Genomic DNA, 17,366 nt, shown 5'->3' on the forward strand with positions numbered 1-17,366 from the left:
GCAGCACACGAATACCGTTATTAAATTCTTTAGATACGCGATTCCATATTATATTCCCTTTTAATCAAATTCTAAAAGTATGCTTGTTGACTCCGGTATCATGTTAGTTAAAGACTTCAAAGCTTAAAATGTTTAGGGAGAAATGGAATACTGGTGTGTATTTTTTTCTTTAAAGTACCAAGACCAGCTACAGTATATACTGTATGTTTATGTTCCAAAATTAATATCGTTTATGGCCTTCACACGCGTTACAGTATGCTCCTATTCTTTTTATGCTCAGCTACTAAGATTTCCCTTCAGTGGTAAAATTCAATATCTACAACGGGCACAGCAAAGACGTTTTTACTGTAAGTCTTTCTACGACAGACCAACGGACCACGAGTGCCCCTGTCGGTCAACCAATCACGTACTGCGGTGCCACGCGTCATCTTGCGTCATACTGAGCGACGTCACCTGCGGTACGTGTCTGTGACGCGCACTTTGAATGGCTGCATCTGTATGTGCTCTTATTCATCCAGTACATCTCTTTCAAAAGCTTTTACAGCATCAGAGAACTAATTCTGAAAGCTCTACAGGAATGGTATAATTATCCATGCCTAATTTGTCTGTTTCCAATGGATGTAAAGACATTATTTTCAACTAATGCTGTTGGACGGCTGCTGACTTAGCTGGAGGTACAATGCCAGACAGACCTAGGGCCAAGGAGACGGCACCATCACTAGCAGGGTAAAGAATTCTGAGCCGAATTGGATGCCAGGGCACATGAGCAGAAGAATTAAGAAGAAAGAATCAGTATTAAATTAAAGAACATGGAGAAAAGAGAAAGCCATGAGGCTTGAGATTCTCAGGACTTACTGTATATTGGACAGGATGTTGAGGAAAACAAAAGGAAGCAAGAATAACAGAGGAGTCAGCTCTTGAAAATCGAACAGAATTACATTGTAATATACAATACACTGAGAAGAAGGAATATTTAAAGATAAGCAGAAACACAGGAATAACGTAGAATGGATGGTCTCGTGAGTGGTAGTAGTGGCAGCCCAGTCTTCAGTAAGATGGCGGAAGTATGTTGGTTGACAGCAGTTTCCAAACAACTTTCATTGGTGCATTTCTTTTAAATGAGTTTTGGGAGATTCTTCTGACTAGTAGCATATTTTTATCTTTCATTCTGCCTTTTTTTCTTTGTTGATAGATGAATAATATGTCCATGACATCGGTGGGTTTGTTGAGATGTGTTTCACTGGTGTCAAGAGACCACAGCCTGTATGAGCTCAAGCTGCTTTGGTTTAAATGCTTCCACAACAAACTGTGTGAGCAAGTAATTCAATTTTCTCTTCCTCACTGACAAAAACACAAATCATTTTAGCAGCTCCTGAGCAAACTACCAGAAGCAACAGGAACCACCTTTATATAAAAATACTGTATATAGTATATACAGTATGTAATGTCTCACAATGTTTCTGTGTTGAAAAAAAAAGCAAATCAAAAATATATTCAACAATACTGAGTAAGAAATTCAGTTCCTGATCTAAATTCGTACAATTTAGGAATAGTGAAGGTTAAGAGGACCTTGTTTTCCTGGTGGGCAGCCCACCAGCCCTTGTTTTTAATTGGTGTGAAATTTGTGTTAGACAAGGATTCAAAAAATTTTGGGAGATAATGTTTCGTCTAAGCACATTAATATGGTGCATTAAAGTTTGTTAAGTTTTTCCTTATGCCGATTCATGGTTTTGGGTCTGCAGTGTGCCTTGGATTCTCTGGATCTCCATGCCACCTACTGAAGTTTGCAAGTACTGCACAAAAGGTGTTTGAATGTCTTTCTTACAACGCCACAAGACAAACTGTGCTTTGATGATTTTCTTAGTGCACCTGGCAATTAAAAAAATATTTCTATGCAAATATTTACATCTAGTAAAGCTGGAAAATACAGTAGTTTTGTAAAGGAAGCAATGACACTTGTCCGTATCGGAGACCAGACTACCTCTCTTGTGGTCTGTCATAAATCTTTTTCACTTACACACCATTTGCCTTATCATCGTAGAACAATATCTTTTACCTTTATATGGATATATGATTGGTAAAAGGTTGATAAATATATTGGTTGTTTGGAATCTGTCTTAGCTGTTGTGGATCCAGTCTTGTCTATTTGTTCTACCATGTTGTGTCAGAATTACAGAGCAAGTCTCACCTCTGGGTTAAATGGGGCTTCCTGTTCAACAGGAGCCAGGGGAAGAACTAAAAAGCATTTAACATGGTTTTCATATAATCTTTGTCCAAGTTCTGCCTACAATATGTGAAACTGAAATGCAGTTAAAGACAATTTCCTTAACAGTCAATCGAAACATTTTTATTAGATTGTGAATACTGAAATAGGAATTAAGTTTAGGTTAATTACATGAAATGAACAGTTAAAAGAAGAAAATGCAGTTTCACTGGTGAAGCCTTCTTCACGTGTCTGGGTGAACTGGGGAGGGAGCAGGAACATGAGAGAAAGATGATGTCAGAGTAGGTACGGACTGATAACATTGGAGAACTGGGAGACAAACTCCGGGGAAGTGTGGAAGGCAGTAAAAGAAAACCTGTAAATGAATGGAGAGAAAGAAAATTAGTCAGTCCTTGAGAGTGAGAACAGGACTCCTGGAGTCCCTGTGAAAATACACAGATGGAAAGGTAATGATGGACAGGAAAACGGAGGAAACTATTGGATTTCTGATCTTCGCTGCTCTGACATGTCCTCCGTGTGTGTGTGTGTGTGTGTGTGTGTGTGTGTGTGAGTGTGTGAGTGTGTGAGTGTGAGTGACTTTGTCATTATTTATTGAAAAAAATGGGGCAGCATTTAATATCACTGTCTGAAAAAAGTACTGTAAGTCCACCCCTTGATTTATGGAATGGAGTCCCATTTAGCAGCAGAATATACAATGATCACAAAGGTAAAGCTTCAGAACAGAAACAGTAGGCTAAAATTATATGCCGTTTAATTTCTTTCTTTAAATATAGGAATCAAAATCTGCCCAAGCACCTGTTCAAAGTTGTCTTTAACTCCGGGTAAATCACTGTGCAGATCTATTCCTGCTTGCAAGAAGAGCCAATCCCAAAACCCTGACAAACTGGTACACATCATTAAATGAGTTGTACAGAGGTACTGGTGCAATTCGCAGGACATTCGGTTCCCTCATGTCGCACTGAAAAAGAAGAAAGTTCCTATTACCATATCTTTTTAAAACACTTTGCTTTTTGCTGCATTTCTGATCTTCTTAGTGGTTAAATGTGGTTTACAGGTAATCTTCTTTGCACCTACATAACAGAGCCTTGCATATTAACAAGCACAAACGAACAAGATAAGGGGAATGAAAAACAGATTTTACAGATATCTTTTAAAATAAGTGAGTGCCATTCAACTGTTGTGTGCTATTTACTGTAGCTCTCCCCTGAAAGACTAAGGGTGTGTTAAAAGGTACTGAGATGTCAAGTGAAAAGTACGCACTGCTACGCCTCTCTTCTCCAGCTCTTTGTGAACAGCCCTGATGGGAACTGAGAAAGAGAGGGAGAGCTGGCAGCCTCGCTCCTCTGTGTTTGAAGGGGTGATGATGGAGACGTAAGGTTTGTCTGGATCCGTTTCATCTTGAGCATAGTGATGCTTGATCAGATACTCCAGGTACCCCGTCAGGAGGACAGACTTCCTTCTTAGGGCTTTCATACTCGTTAGATTGAAGACCTCACCACAAAGGAAAAAACACATCAGTGTAAGGAGCACTTTACAATACACAACTATACGACCAGGACAATCTTTCATTTCAGCTGTCATTGTTTTTATATTTTGTCTGTTTATGTGATCACAGATACTGTACTTGAAAACATAATGGTGATATTTATTAAAAGTCATGCCTATTCAATGAGTTAAGGCAATGAAATAGAGAATATATGTTTTACTGGCATTTCTAATAATTCCCATCAATACATACTCATTTGCAAGTCATATCTGCTGCACACTCAGTCAATTATCTAACATATAAAAATCCTATACAAACAAGCTTTATTTGATACTATTTTCCTCATTTTTAAGGATCATTCCACAGTATTTCAATTGTTTAAAGTAGACATTTCAGTACAGTTAAGGTTAAAGCACATAAAACACCCTGAAGAAAATCTCCAGAATCTGGTTGTATTGCTCTTCAATTATGTCAGAACAGTGATTAATAAACAGTGCACTAATCTGCAATATCTTTTTATAGAACAGGCTTACATGTCAGAACGTCAATAGTCCTATGAATAGTCTTAAATGTCCACAACCCTTTGAATTATATTATACAAAAATAAGATTAATAGTGTGGTTGCTGAATGGTGTTGTTCTACACAAAAAGGTTTGCAAACAGCTGTTTCTATAGAGGCCATGTGATGTCAGACAGCCTGCAGCCTTCTACAGCTGCTGACTCAGATGGCCTCTCCTGCTGCCTAAATGCTGATAATTCATATGTAATGAATACACAATATACTGTATGAAAACAGCAGAGATAAAACCACAACATGTAAAATAAAAGCTAAGATACCCATCCAAAACTGATGGCCTTGATACAAAAAAATGCATGCTTATAATTATTTTTTTTCTTGGTGATGTCTGTCAATAACTGCATTGCACCTGTTCCTTTAATTAATGTATTGCTTGTTACAGTTCTGTATCATCCTTTATTCTTCACTTGTTTTTAACCAAATTTGAAATGTGACATAACAAATGTTCAGTTAAAGAATAACATCAATGGGCATGAAAATGCAGACATTTTGGACATGTTCTTCCATGTTGCAGCACCTAACTCGGTAAGCCAAACTGTTTTATTAAACACAGAATATAAACAACACAGAACTTTCTTTGGCTTGAAAACTGAAATGTATAGTAGTAGCTAATATATTATATCTTACATTGTTGAAATAATTAGAATAATACCAATGAAGAACAACAATTTATCTTAAATTATTTGCACAGACCTTGCAAGGTAAATTTCTTATATTACAGTATGTATTGGAAGTTGCCCCAGACAATGGTATCTTCTATAAACAATAATCATACAGTATACGGTGTAATCATGCTAAAGATGGCCAACAGGAATAATGACCAAAAGTTCAACCAGCATTAAAAGAGATTATTAGGATTGAAAGAACTGTTAACACAGACCATCTTTTTAAGAGGTACACAGGCAGTAAATTCTCAGCAAAACATTTCCTCTTTTGCATTTCCTTTCGAGGAGGATAATACATAATCAAAACAAACAAATACTTTGTACTGCTTCTTCCTCTCTTGCTGTTCTTGAAAATGATCAATTAAACAAAATGTGAACAGACTACATAACTGGATAAACTTACATTATTGATTGCTAGAATTACTTAATTATGGCCCCCTGTGATGCCAATTACTGTACAGTTGCAAGTGTTCTGTTACATGTACAAGTTAAAATAAAGATCAGCTAAAGCTAGCTCTAACATAGCTCTGCACAAGAAATGTCTCTATACGAATTACCTGTATAACCTACCTCTAAGCTTGCCTGCAGTGAACACACCAATAAAACAGGCTGATTTGACAAGCGGTATCCATTTATTCCAGGGCTTAAATCCATTTCTAGGAGATTAAAGAGATGGGTTACACTGCTTCAGGGCCTCCTCTTTGATTTTTTTTATTTTGCCTGATTTTAACAAAGGAATACAACTATTGTTTTATTTTTAGTTTACAATTATTTCTACGCAATCACAAAAAAGCTCAATTAGGAGAAGTCTATCCCTCCGGAATAAGTGATATTGATGCCATTAGTTTGTATTTCAGTAATTTATTTAAGCTGACATATTCATTTGCAACTACTACTTAAGGTAGTGAAAATGTATTTAGTGTTATTACTACAAAATTCTATTATGAAATCACTAGATATTTACAGTATATTAATTACTGGCCAACAAATCACATGTCGAGGAAACATGGCAAAATGGGCAAAGGATGGAGAAATATACGTTGCTATCAGTTTCCAATGTCATGATCCACTAGGTGTCAGTATAGGCTAAGACATATCAGCACATATCACCATTAGGCAAACATTATTCACTGTTAAAAGCTGAATATGCAGGCTCAGAAAACACTGCATAGTCCTGGCAGCTCACTTGATTAGAAAACTATGAACAAATAAATCAATAAAGCTTTTTACAGCAGTGAGGCTAAGGCAGCCTCTTACTGCCCTTAAAGCTTAAAGCAAATGGGAAAAAAATATGAAATTGAACTAAACCAGGAATCTCAAGCCCAATATAATTCAACCTCCCTTTGAGACGAATTTGTAGCTAAATTCAACATAAAATAATTTGCATAAATGTGCTCTTCCTGAGCTAAGACAATATAATCTATGTGGTAGCTCATTAATCATTTCTCTCCTTGTTTAATACCCAATACCTCTTGAAGAGGTTTGTAATGCAGCATCGTGCTTGAATTAAACCAAGCTTTAAATTCTTTGCTGAACAGACAGTGTATACAATTTTTTCATTACCGTATAATAATTAATGTATCAGCACTGCAGTGTTATACAAAACTTGACACTTCGGAAGCTGCTTATAAGAAATCCGGCACTTTTCTATCATTCAGGAATCACCGCCAGGGGGGCGCTGATCCTGAAGCTGTTTAGACGGTAATATCTGTTCTGTACTTGTGCCTTTGCCCAGTCTGAAATCTGGTTGAACACATGTAAACTGACCCTGCTGCATGTTCTCTTTCTTAAAATAACTTCAGTTAACTGCTGTGTTCATGTTCAGTGTTAGAAGCTCTTTTAGTTTAAATTACTTTTGACATAAAAAAATCCTGGACAGAGAAAAATGTTAAGAGCTAAATTACAGGATTACAGGGAACATTATGAAATATAACTGGAAGTGACACAAAGTTAATGTAATAAGATACTCTATTCTCAACAAGACAGAACTTTTTTAGGTGATACAACCAAAAAACAAGCACTTACCATTATTCATAAGAAATCTTGTTTTCAGCTTGTGACCCCACCAGCCCAATAGCCTAAAAAGAACTTCAAAACTTTAAAGCTCATAATCATATCTATTTATTATAATTTGCTTTCTATTTATTATAATTTGCTTTATTGAGTAAAAAAAAACATAGGGACAGATTAGAAATGTTTCAGCCCTTGATAAAATCTACAAAGTGTATTGTATAAATTAAATTGTACAATTTTAATGGGGTACAAATTATAAATCATGAACCCATATAAACGACTTGCTCTGGGATGGTTGATTTACTCTTTTTGGATATAATGATTTTTATATTTAATATATTACATATTAATATTTTAATATATATTATATGTTTATATATTATATATTTATATATAATGCGTTTTGTACAACTATATCTACAAAGTTCCTTAAGTGTACCTCAGGTTGAAGTCCAGTACTTACGTGGGTTTGACTGTGTATGCATGCTTCTCATGAATAAAAGCCCCTGCAAGACCTCCAGCCCCAGAATTCACATACTGGACAAAATAAATGTATGGAAATATTATATTCCACATCCCTGTATTTGCCACAATCATTTATTACTATGACAAGAATTTTAAAAATAAAGTAGCTGAACAGCCTAAAACAGAAGATTAAGGTAACAACCTACTGTAGATAGATTATTATCATGGAAGAGGTTTAAAATCTTCTTGCTGAGGACTTATGAATTTCACCTGTGTGTGTTGATTTTCTTCTACCATTTACATCATGATAGTCTTAAAAAAAGGCTAGCATACACATTATTTGCATAAACATTGCAAACACCTGCAACATGGCTACATGAAGAAAAAAATGACTCTGAGCTTCAGGTGATTACTGGATAAATTTTGCTGACAGACAAGCAGTTGTCCTCGGTGACCTAGCATGAGTCAAAGTCCTACCTTGTACGAGCACCAGCAGGCAAAATCAACTCCCCAGTCATGCAAATAAAGTTCAGCATTTCCAACAGCATGAGCACAGTCAAACGCTACAAAACAACCCTACAGGAGAAATCATGAGGTTAGCTTTAACCTGGTATGCAAGGGTACACCTGCTAAACATGATAAGGGATTTTAATGAGCAAAACATCAGTATAATCTTATACATATCCTACATATCACAGTTTGGTCTGCATTACACAACACATTGCTGCACTATGCTATGCTGTGATTTGCATGATGACAAAGCACTGTTGTACTGAAGTTTATTAAACTCAGTTATGCTGTACATGCCCATAGCTGAAATGTATCATTTAATAAATGCCTTCAATCATATTCAACATTTTGTGATTCAAAACAGTTTTTTAGTGAACTGGAACAGGACGATAGTCATATACAATACAGCCTAAATTAACTGGTTCTTAGAATGACCTCTTTAGCTCTTTAAGTCTGGAAGCCTTCCATCACTCAGAAACCTCGAGGTCTTTTGCATAAAACACAATCAAAATTAAACTTTACATCATGCAAATTTAATGGCACATTCATGAGAAATGTAGGCTACTCTTCTATATTATCTGAAAAAAATGTGAGAAATCAAAATAACTAGCAAACATTATGAAACAGAATATCTTCAGAAATCATGTGTTAAGTTTATTATGTTATTCTGTACATACATGGAAAATATATCTGTGTTCTTGTCTGGTAACTTTGGGATCCTCCTTGTGCAGCTTTCGCCATTTTCATTTTGAAATCTTAACCACTAGATGGCTGTAACGTCCTACTTTTTTGCTCTGTTGTTTCTCCTACTTCATTGCACCATACTGTATAGCACTTATGACCTGAATTTCAAATAAGGAACAACTCCTTTGTTTCACCGCTATTTCAACAATAACACACTAGGAAAATGTTGCCATTAAAAAACAACTTTGTAAGTATAATTATAGTAACGCACAGTGCCCAGATCAAGTTCAAAACTGTTTTAAGAGCTGCCATCTGTTAGTTGAAATTGTGATACAGCAATAACCAAGCAGAGTGAAGACATGCTGTTAGTAATGTGCCATTACATGTGCTACATGCCCAATATGATGACAAACTGACAGTTATAATTACAGATGTTCCTGTGCAGCATCTTTGCCCTGGAACTTTGCACCAAACAAATGAAAAGTACATTGCAAGTTTTATAGTCTTTTTCAAGAGTATCCTAAGTAGAAATGAAAGGTAATTAGCTTAGAGGTCATGACAATCAGTGAAATACTATTCACTTGTTACATTTCTAGACACGTTCTGGCATTTCTGTTTCTAGGGTTAGACACCATGGAATTGTCTGAAAACGCTTTCGCACTGTGAGCAAATCGAACAGTTTCAAACACAAGTCAGTTCAATACGTTGTTTACTGTGAATATGGTAAAAACACTTCTACTGAGATTTTTTTTAGAATTTAAACCGTACAGACTGGTATTGGTGTGCATGGACACTTTCTTAAGTGTCGCTTGCCAGCTGTGGTGAAAATCTCACACCCCCGTTTAAAACTGAAAAGGTCGGACTTGCAGCCATTTTGGGCTGAGCCCTTTCAAGCCTCTGCAAAGACACCTGGAAGTGTGTTTTGCCTGGACCCAGTGACACATTTTTACTGTACGTCTGAATGGGAATCAACACTGCAATCAATTGACAATAATCGGAGTGGAACAAAGTAGAAAAAGATACAAAATCAAATCATGCCCTCTGGGAAAATGAGACAGGCAAAAAAGGATCTTCACAAAAGACAACACTGCTTTTCAACCTTGAGGCCTCTCTCCCAACATACTACTGTACATCCTGTATACTGGAGTATATACTGTGCATGATTGTTGTCAGTAAACATTTTACCTTTTTGTGACCAGCCTTCGTAATAGCAGGCATGTCGAACAGCTGGCCTGTGTAGTATTGCACCCCACTGAACAGAATGACAGCAATTGAGTCCCCTTCCCTTTCAATGGTGGAGAGAATGTCTTCAGTTCTGAGAGTCTCCTCACCCTGAGAAAATGAAGAAACGCTGTGTATTTTGAAAGGTGTCATTGCTGGTCAAACAGCATCAGTCCTGAGAGAGTCTTTGTGAAGCATGATACCTTAGAACCAGTTCTGCACAATATCAAGAAGAAGTAATTACTGGACGAAAGCACTAGGAAGAGAAGTCATATTTATGGTTCATCATTACTAACATTCTTTGCTCTTGCATCTCTCATTTTTCATGCATCCACTTCATTTTTGAACAGTCTCACACACACCATCAGCTCAGACAGACCCTACTGAATCACAGAATTGCAATGGAGTAAAATTAATTAACTTCAAAAGAAGAACAAAAAAAAACAGAAACGTTAGATACAATGATTTTACTGGCTTCATTACTTTTCAAAAGTAATATTTTTCTCTCAATAACTGTAACCAATGTGTAACCTGACCACAATAGTTTAAAACGTTATTAATATTAATTTCTTGTATTTGGCTGATGCAGTCTGAGTGAACTATTTTGCTCAACAGTGGCTCCACAGCTGGGATTTGAACCTACAGCCTTTCAGTTGCAAGTGCAGCACACTAGACTTTTACCTTAACCAATACCAAAACATATCGCCACATGCATAAAAGGCTGACTGAAAAAAAATCTTTTGGGCATAGCTTTCATTACATCTTAAGTAAAATCTGCAGTTTTGCTTTCCATGCAGGAGCTTTTTTATGGGATCTTTATAGTGTTTCCTGTAAGATAAAAACTCTGGACTGTTATCAGATCTGAAGCCCTACCTCTCTGGGTTTCATCAGCAGTAAGCTGTGCTGAGGGTCAAGGCCACGGAGCCGGATTTGAGATTCAACAGCGTACTGCAAAGAGCAGAGATATGGCAAGCAAGAAAATAATTTAACCTTAGTGACATTTGGTTATAATGTCTGAAACGTGTTTCTTAGAAAATGTATTTCAGTAATATCTGGATTGATAAAAGATGTTCTAGTTGAACAAAAAAATTAGAATTAAATGACTGCAGAAAAAGCAACCTTAAGCACAGTGGTCAAACTTTGGTCCTAAAAACATCTAAATATTTTTCTACCCATCCATTATCAGAAATCTCCTTGTTCCTTGGTGAGAGTTGCAGCAACTCAAAGTCTATCCCAGGAGCACAGGGACTACATGCTGGATAGGACAGACAGGCAAGCATGCAGGGACAATATAAAAGACAGCAGTTAAGCCAGCATGTCTTTGGAAAGTTGAAGGAAACCAGAACGCCTAACAAAAACTTACATAAAGACCACACAGTCCAGAATCAAGCCCAGGACCCAAGAGGACTAAATACTTTTATTTCAAAATTACAAACTTTGCAGTTCAAATCCTTTATAAAAGACCTGTATTATATTGACTTTTCAAAGCAAAATAACCTGATATATCCTTAACAAACTCACCTACAAAAGGCGAGAGACCTCCCACACATACAGTATACTGTACAATAAGTAAAATAACTGGTAATGTCACTTATTGGTAAAAGAAGTGGAAATAATATCACTTACATGATCTGATGGAAATGCTTTCTCTTCAATGAGAATTTTGTGACGCTGTGGTGTTGGTTTATAAAAGGAAAGCTGCAACATCCAAGTAAAATTTTAATTAAAGAATTTCTCCAGAAACAACAGCAGCAACTAAATTTTAAATAACACCATACCAAGAGAAGATGTAAGTTCACTGTCAGTCCATTCATCAGGGACACTTCTTCAGTCTTTGCTCCTGTCGAAAAGTAAATTAAAGATTTTACTGTCCGTCACACACAGCCTTTTTAACCTTGATGATTTTACAACTTAATGTTTGCCTTTGAACTTAACAATTTAGGAAAGAACACAAAAGAGAGGAGGCCATGTGGCCCATCTTGCTCATCGGGTTGCTTCTAACAAAGAGAGCTAAAGAACTCATCCAGCTGTTCCTTGGAAGCATATGAGTTTCAACAGAGTGGCTGGGTAGCTTGTTTTCACTCCCACAAGCCCGTGGGTATACATTTTTTCCTTTTCTTGGTTTTAAATGCACCTCTCCATAGTATCCATTTGTATCCTCAATATTTAATGTTAAGGTTAATGTTTTTCTGTTGGCTCTGAAGACGTTCACTGGGTTCCCTTCTTTAATGTCTTTCAGGATTCTGAATACTTGAATAAGGTCCCCTCGTAGTCTTTACTTTTCAAGACTAAAAACATGACTTTCCTTTAGTGTCAGTGTAGGACATTCCTTTAGGCCCAGGAATATATCTGGTAAATTTATTGTAACGTAGTGACCACAATCGTGCATAATACTTCAGATGAGGTATTATTTGTGTAGAATGTCAATAAAACTTAAATTAAATCAACACATTTAATTATACAGTATACTGTATTTTAACCTTTTATTTCCCCTTTTTAATGCTTCCCCACATTAAAACATTTGAACATCAGAGAAGTTAGACATGAGATGAGGCCATTTGGAGCATCTAGTATGTTTGGTAGTAAGTAGTTGATCTAAGGATCTCATCCACTCTTATCTTGAAGGATCCAGGGAATCAACGTCAACAACACATCTGGACAGCATATTCCCTAAACAATCATTTAAGTGAAGTAGTGCCTCCTGTTCTTGGTTTTAAATGCACTTCCACATAGTTTCTGTTTGTACCCTATGGTTTGTGTTTTAATGTTCATTTTGAAATTATCTAGAAGGTCATAATCATTATCTAGAAGATGTAAATTCCTCTATTCTATTCTTCCTCCGCAGGCTATAGAAGTTTGGCATGCCATCACATACAGTATCCAGGCCAGCTTCTACAGGTGCACTATTGAGAGCATCCTGACTGGTTGCATCACTGCCTGGTATGGGAGCTGCTCCACCTGGGATTGTAAAGTACTGCAGAGGGTGGTGAAGTCAGCGCAGCTCGTGAGCTACCGAACATCCAGGAGATCTACTCAGCTAGATGTCTGAAGAAGGCCAGGTCCATTCTCAAGGACCCCAGTCATCCCAGTCACAAACTGTTTCCTCTCCTACCGTCCGGTAATCAGTATTGAAGCATTCGGTCAAAGTCCAACAGATTACAGAACAGCTTCTACCTCCAGGCAATAAGACTGCTAAATAGCCAACCTGCAGCTCCTTCAGCAAATCACCTGTAATGGCTACATGGACATACAGTTTTCATTGTACAGTATTCGGCATACTGTACTACTTGGTTTTAATTGGACATAATGTATTGCATACACCCTGGACGCAGCTCTATTTATATTGAGTTATGTCTGAGTTTAGCTTATTCAATTTCTATTGCACTATTATTATGTAACCTTATTTTGTTACTTTAATTCTGTGATTTTTATCCCCCCCCCCTCTTTCCCCCGGTGAGCTCATAGAAAAGACAATTCCTTGCCAACAACTACTGCTGCACACTGTATTTTTGTGCATTTGATAAATAAACTAGTGAAATAGTGAATTTATATCAATAAAGGAATCAAAATAAACAATCAAAAAATGACTTTTCTAGACGCAGCCTGACTTTTTAAATGTAACACAGATCCCTGCAGTGCTCTGCTAATTACATCGCCCCCTATTTGAACATTCACCCTTTACCTGTAGTTTCTGTTTCATATCGACTAAGCAATTCCCAACCCAAACACACTTTGAATGCTTTCTTTCTATAGTCAAAGTATTTGACATGACAAAGCATATGGTTATGTTTAGAAGTTCTCATCAATGCTTACTTATACCTGCAAAGTTGCATAATAATATGGCTTTAAAAATCACTCAAAAGCATAAACACAAACATACACAGTAATTTATTTCAATGGATTAAAAAATCTCACCTACTACTCTAGCCATGAGTTCTACAACACAGTCTTCAGCATAAGCCCAGGGACGGGAGCCTTCAAAGTGACCATGTACTCCCCTGAAATCATACCATTACAGTAATATCTCATTTAAAATGTTAGAGAAATACTGAAATGAGTGTTAAAAAACTGGGTAATGGGTATAAACATTATCCAGAATATTACCAATTTAATATTAACAATAATTTCCAATGAGAACTGTATGAATCTTAAAATGTGTAAAGTTACTTACATTTTTGCCCATTTATCCAACTCTTCATCAATGTATTTTTTTACTGTTTTAGGCTGCAACCCAAGTGAGTTTCCCACAAGGTATATTGAGTCCTCATCTCCATCCATGACTGAAAGGTCAGCTTTGGAATTATTAACAGAAGGAAAGAGTATTAATGAAGTGCCGTTCTCATGAATAGGTAATCTAGTGTTGAAATGCAGGGTCATGCTTGAAATCAGCATTTGTACAGTAACTTTGCTACTGTATGTGGTACTGCAGGTAGAGAAACAAGAGAGGTTTCAGGGCTGAAGTATCTTACCAAATGAAATAATTTCTCCCTCCATACACTGCCACATGAGGGACAACCTACATGGCAATATTACTGTATAGACTAGTCATCTACTGCGCCGTATGAGTGCCCCGATACCATGCACCTCATTTTCTCGTCTCATCCAAAGCTCAGTGACATGAAGCACGTTCTACCACCAGGAGGTTGGCCTCAGCCAAGCAGGTTGAGACAAATTTATTGTAACTAAACATTAAATAAACATGCTCAATACACTTAATTTTTATGAGTTGCTATTCCTTGGGATTAACTAGATGTGAGTCCTGATCACTATCCCCTGCTCCCCCAAACGACCTATAGTACTGGCCTGTATGATAGTACTACAAGAAACATTCTGTTTCAGTTAGTACAGTATATGGTCAGTGAGCCTCAGAGGCACAATTAGGGATGCCTTTTTTAGGGATGCACAGTAAGGGTTACATTTAGAAACTGAACATAAACGTGTTGATGGTACAGTGAGCGAGACTCCAGTCTACACTATGATGCTTTCAGAGTGTGTGTTGGAGAAGAGGGTGGAGGGGTGTCAGCACAGTTGGGGCAGTTCACAGCAGCACAAGTCTATTTGGCAGGAAAACACAGCCCAGCTCCATAGTGCTTGTCTCAGTGGTACTGAGGTGGCAAACAGGCAATTACATTTATTCTTTTCAGCTGCACAGTATCAGCATGCCCCTTTTAAAGGTCCATCACCTGAATACAGCAAGCTGTGAGGATTGCTGCATACTGTAAGTGTTCTTTACTTTACAAATTTATATACATAAAACGAGTGTTCCATATGCACTGTATTTACTTCTCTTATTATTAATGGCACCAAAGCTAAAAGCAAGAGATACAGTACCTAAAAAGTGCCCAATAAACCCATCCTACATCTTTACTGAAACATGCAGCATGATTACTCAGAGATCAAAATGACTCACTTTCACCATTTTAATTGCAAAACAATGTGAGCAAGGTATTTCTCGTGACTGAAAACAGAATTTTCTCTTTATGAGGGCATGTATTTTAATACATAAAGTATAAACTCAGGGGGCAAAATGTAAAAACGTCTCTGCTTTCCTAACCAAGAACACTTACTGTACATAGTCACTGATAACACTCTGCTTTGGGTTCAAGAATATCACGAGTTTTAACACATACTTGGTGGCAAGTCCTTGACTTTAGGGACCAGGAACTGCTCCCTCAGATGTCGTAGTTCGTCATGTTTATCCAGATGCAGTGCCACATCCTGTGCTGTGGTGCTGCAGCCGAGCTCTAAGGCAATGTGCTCCAGGAACTCCCCCAGGGACCTGCCATTTAAGGTCTCCATAGCTGCACAAATGGATGCTACAATAAAGGAGATGAGATGTCAGGGATGTAGAAATGCCAGTGTGTGTCACCACCTGCAGGCCTCTGAAGCTCTAGGTCTGACATCCTGAAAGCATATGAAGGAATCGGCTTACCACATTTAATAATTAGGAGAAATTAATCAGCAGTGGCAGTGTGACATTCCAAAGGTTACTCTGTTATACAAGAACAATGTAAGAAGAGGAGGCCATCTGGCCCAATTTCTTCTTTTGTCTGCTAGTAGCTTATTGATTCATGGATCTCATCCAGCTGTGTTTCCTGAAATAAATGTGTATCAGTAATATGTCTGGATAACTTGAGTCTAGATATCAACATATGTTTGAGACAAAGAATATCCCCAGTTTTCAGTCTTAAAAGCACTTCTTAATTTCCATTTCTGTCCTTTATTTCACTATTGCTCCTGAAGTAGTCCTCTGGATTGACTCTTGACTATAGCTTTCAGGATTTCAAATGATTATATCACTTCCCGCATAATGTGCTCTATTCAAAACTGGATAAACGTGGTTCCCTTAATCTTTAATTTAATGGCTGGAATTTACTGAATCTTCTTTTAACTGATTCCAGTAAAGTTTAAAGATGCCTTGTATTTCTGGTTTCTTTCCAGCTATGAACTATTTCTATCACTCGTGGAACAAATGGGAATTTATTTAAATCTTTATTTTATTTCTACATAAAAAACAGTGTTTGGAATTAATTTATGGATTACATTTCAGCCTTCATAAGGCAATCTTTATTTCTACTAATCCACCAAAATGTCTTAAGGAATAAAATAAACTGATTACACCCACTACTCAGTTCAGCACTCTGTTTCTGTGTCAGTAAACCTAAAGACCTAATCTGTTATTTGACCAGATAAGTCAACTACTGTAGGAACAAATTCTCTTTTACAATGACAGCTTGCACCCATTTATACAGAAGGAAACTTACAGAGGCAATATGAGTGAAACCCCATGGGACTTACAGCCAGAACCCCCTGGAGTCCACAGCACTAATAACTGCTCCATGCTGCTGCCAAATCATGCTAACAAGCAGACATTTTAAAACATTGGTTCAGTCTGATTTTTTAAATCACATTTAGTGTTATTCTTGTATTTCCACCCTCCTGGATACTGTCTGTTCACCACACATCTGGTGAGAATGTAAGATTATATATCATCCTTGCCTTACAAACATCAAAACACATTAAGTCTTGTAAGCTGTATTCAGCAAAACTATGTGACACAGAAGATTTCAAAATTAGCAGATGTACTGTACAGATCAAGCATGGTAATTTTTACTATTTTTTCCTGTAATCCAGGTTTAAAACTGTTAAAAACTTTAATATCGCTTCTTGGCAAATATGAAATGCAATACTATACAAAAGAAAATGTACAGCTTACTCGCGTCCCGTCTGATCGAGGCTGGCTCTGCACACCCGTGAGTCTATTAACATTTCTGGGCCTTAAGAGTAATTAATTAACTTCCTGATCCCGATGTCCAATAGCGTGCAGAGTTTAAAGTACCTCCCCTACTACAGATAAGCACTACACAGGTTAGAAGAACGATAGCACATAGTTACAAAGTTTCGACATTTGGGGAAAAGGTTACAGGTATCCCTCTTCACTGCAGTGGTGCTGGACTCTGCTGTATTTGTGTAGACATTGAATGTTCTGCTGGCTAGCTTTTAGGAACCGAAAAGAATCCC

General features: G+C 37.1%; 1 protein-coding gene across 2 annotated transcripts; it reads right to left on the reverse strand.

Moving 5' to 3' along the window:
• Positions 1 to 2,328: 2,328 nt before the first annotated feature.
• kynu (kynureninase) lies at positions 2,329 to 17,131 on the reverse strand. Of its 2 annotated transcripts, none has more exons than XM_088931310.1 (15): positions 17,062 to 17,131; positions 15,476 to 15,661; positions 14,017 to 14,137; positions 13,761 to 13,843; positions 11,624 to 11,685; positions 11,472 to 11,543; positions 10,719 to 10,793; positions 9,810 to 9,956; positions 7,908 to 8,006; positions 7,429 to 7,502; positions 6,978 to 7,030; positions 5,523 to 5,608; positions 3,485 to 3,715; positions 3,020 to 3,182; positions 2,329 to 2,579 (listed from the first exon to the last, which is right to left on the reverse strand). In XM_088931310.1, exons 2-14 carry the CDS (start codon positions 15,642 to 15,644, stop codon positions 3,051 to 3,053), a joined length of 1,404 nt encoding a protein of 467 aa, XP_088787436.1. In that variant the 5' UTR covers positions 15,645 to 15,661; positions 17,062 to 17,131; the 3' UTR covers positions 2,329 to 2,579; positions 3,020 to 3,050. The 2 variants fall into 2 exon arrangements, with proteins under 2 accessions (XP_088787436.1, XP_088787437.1); XM_088931311.1 differs by having other exon boundaries at positions 17,055 to 17,095.
• Positions 17,132 to 17,366: the final 235 nt, after the last annotated feature.

The sequence above is a fragment of the Atractosteus spatula genome, chromosome 13, assembly GCF_055471065.1.
Source record: "Atractosteus spatula isolate fAtrSpa1 chromosome 13, fAtrSpa1.hap1, whole genome shotgun sequence".
NCBI classification, from domain to species: domain Eukaryota; kingdom Metazoa; phylum Chordata; class Actinopteri; order Semionotiformes; family Lepisosteidae; genus Atractosteus; species Atractosteus spatula.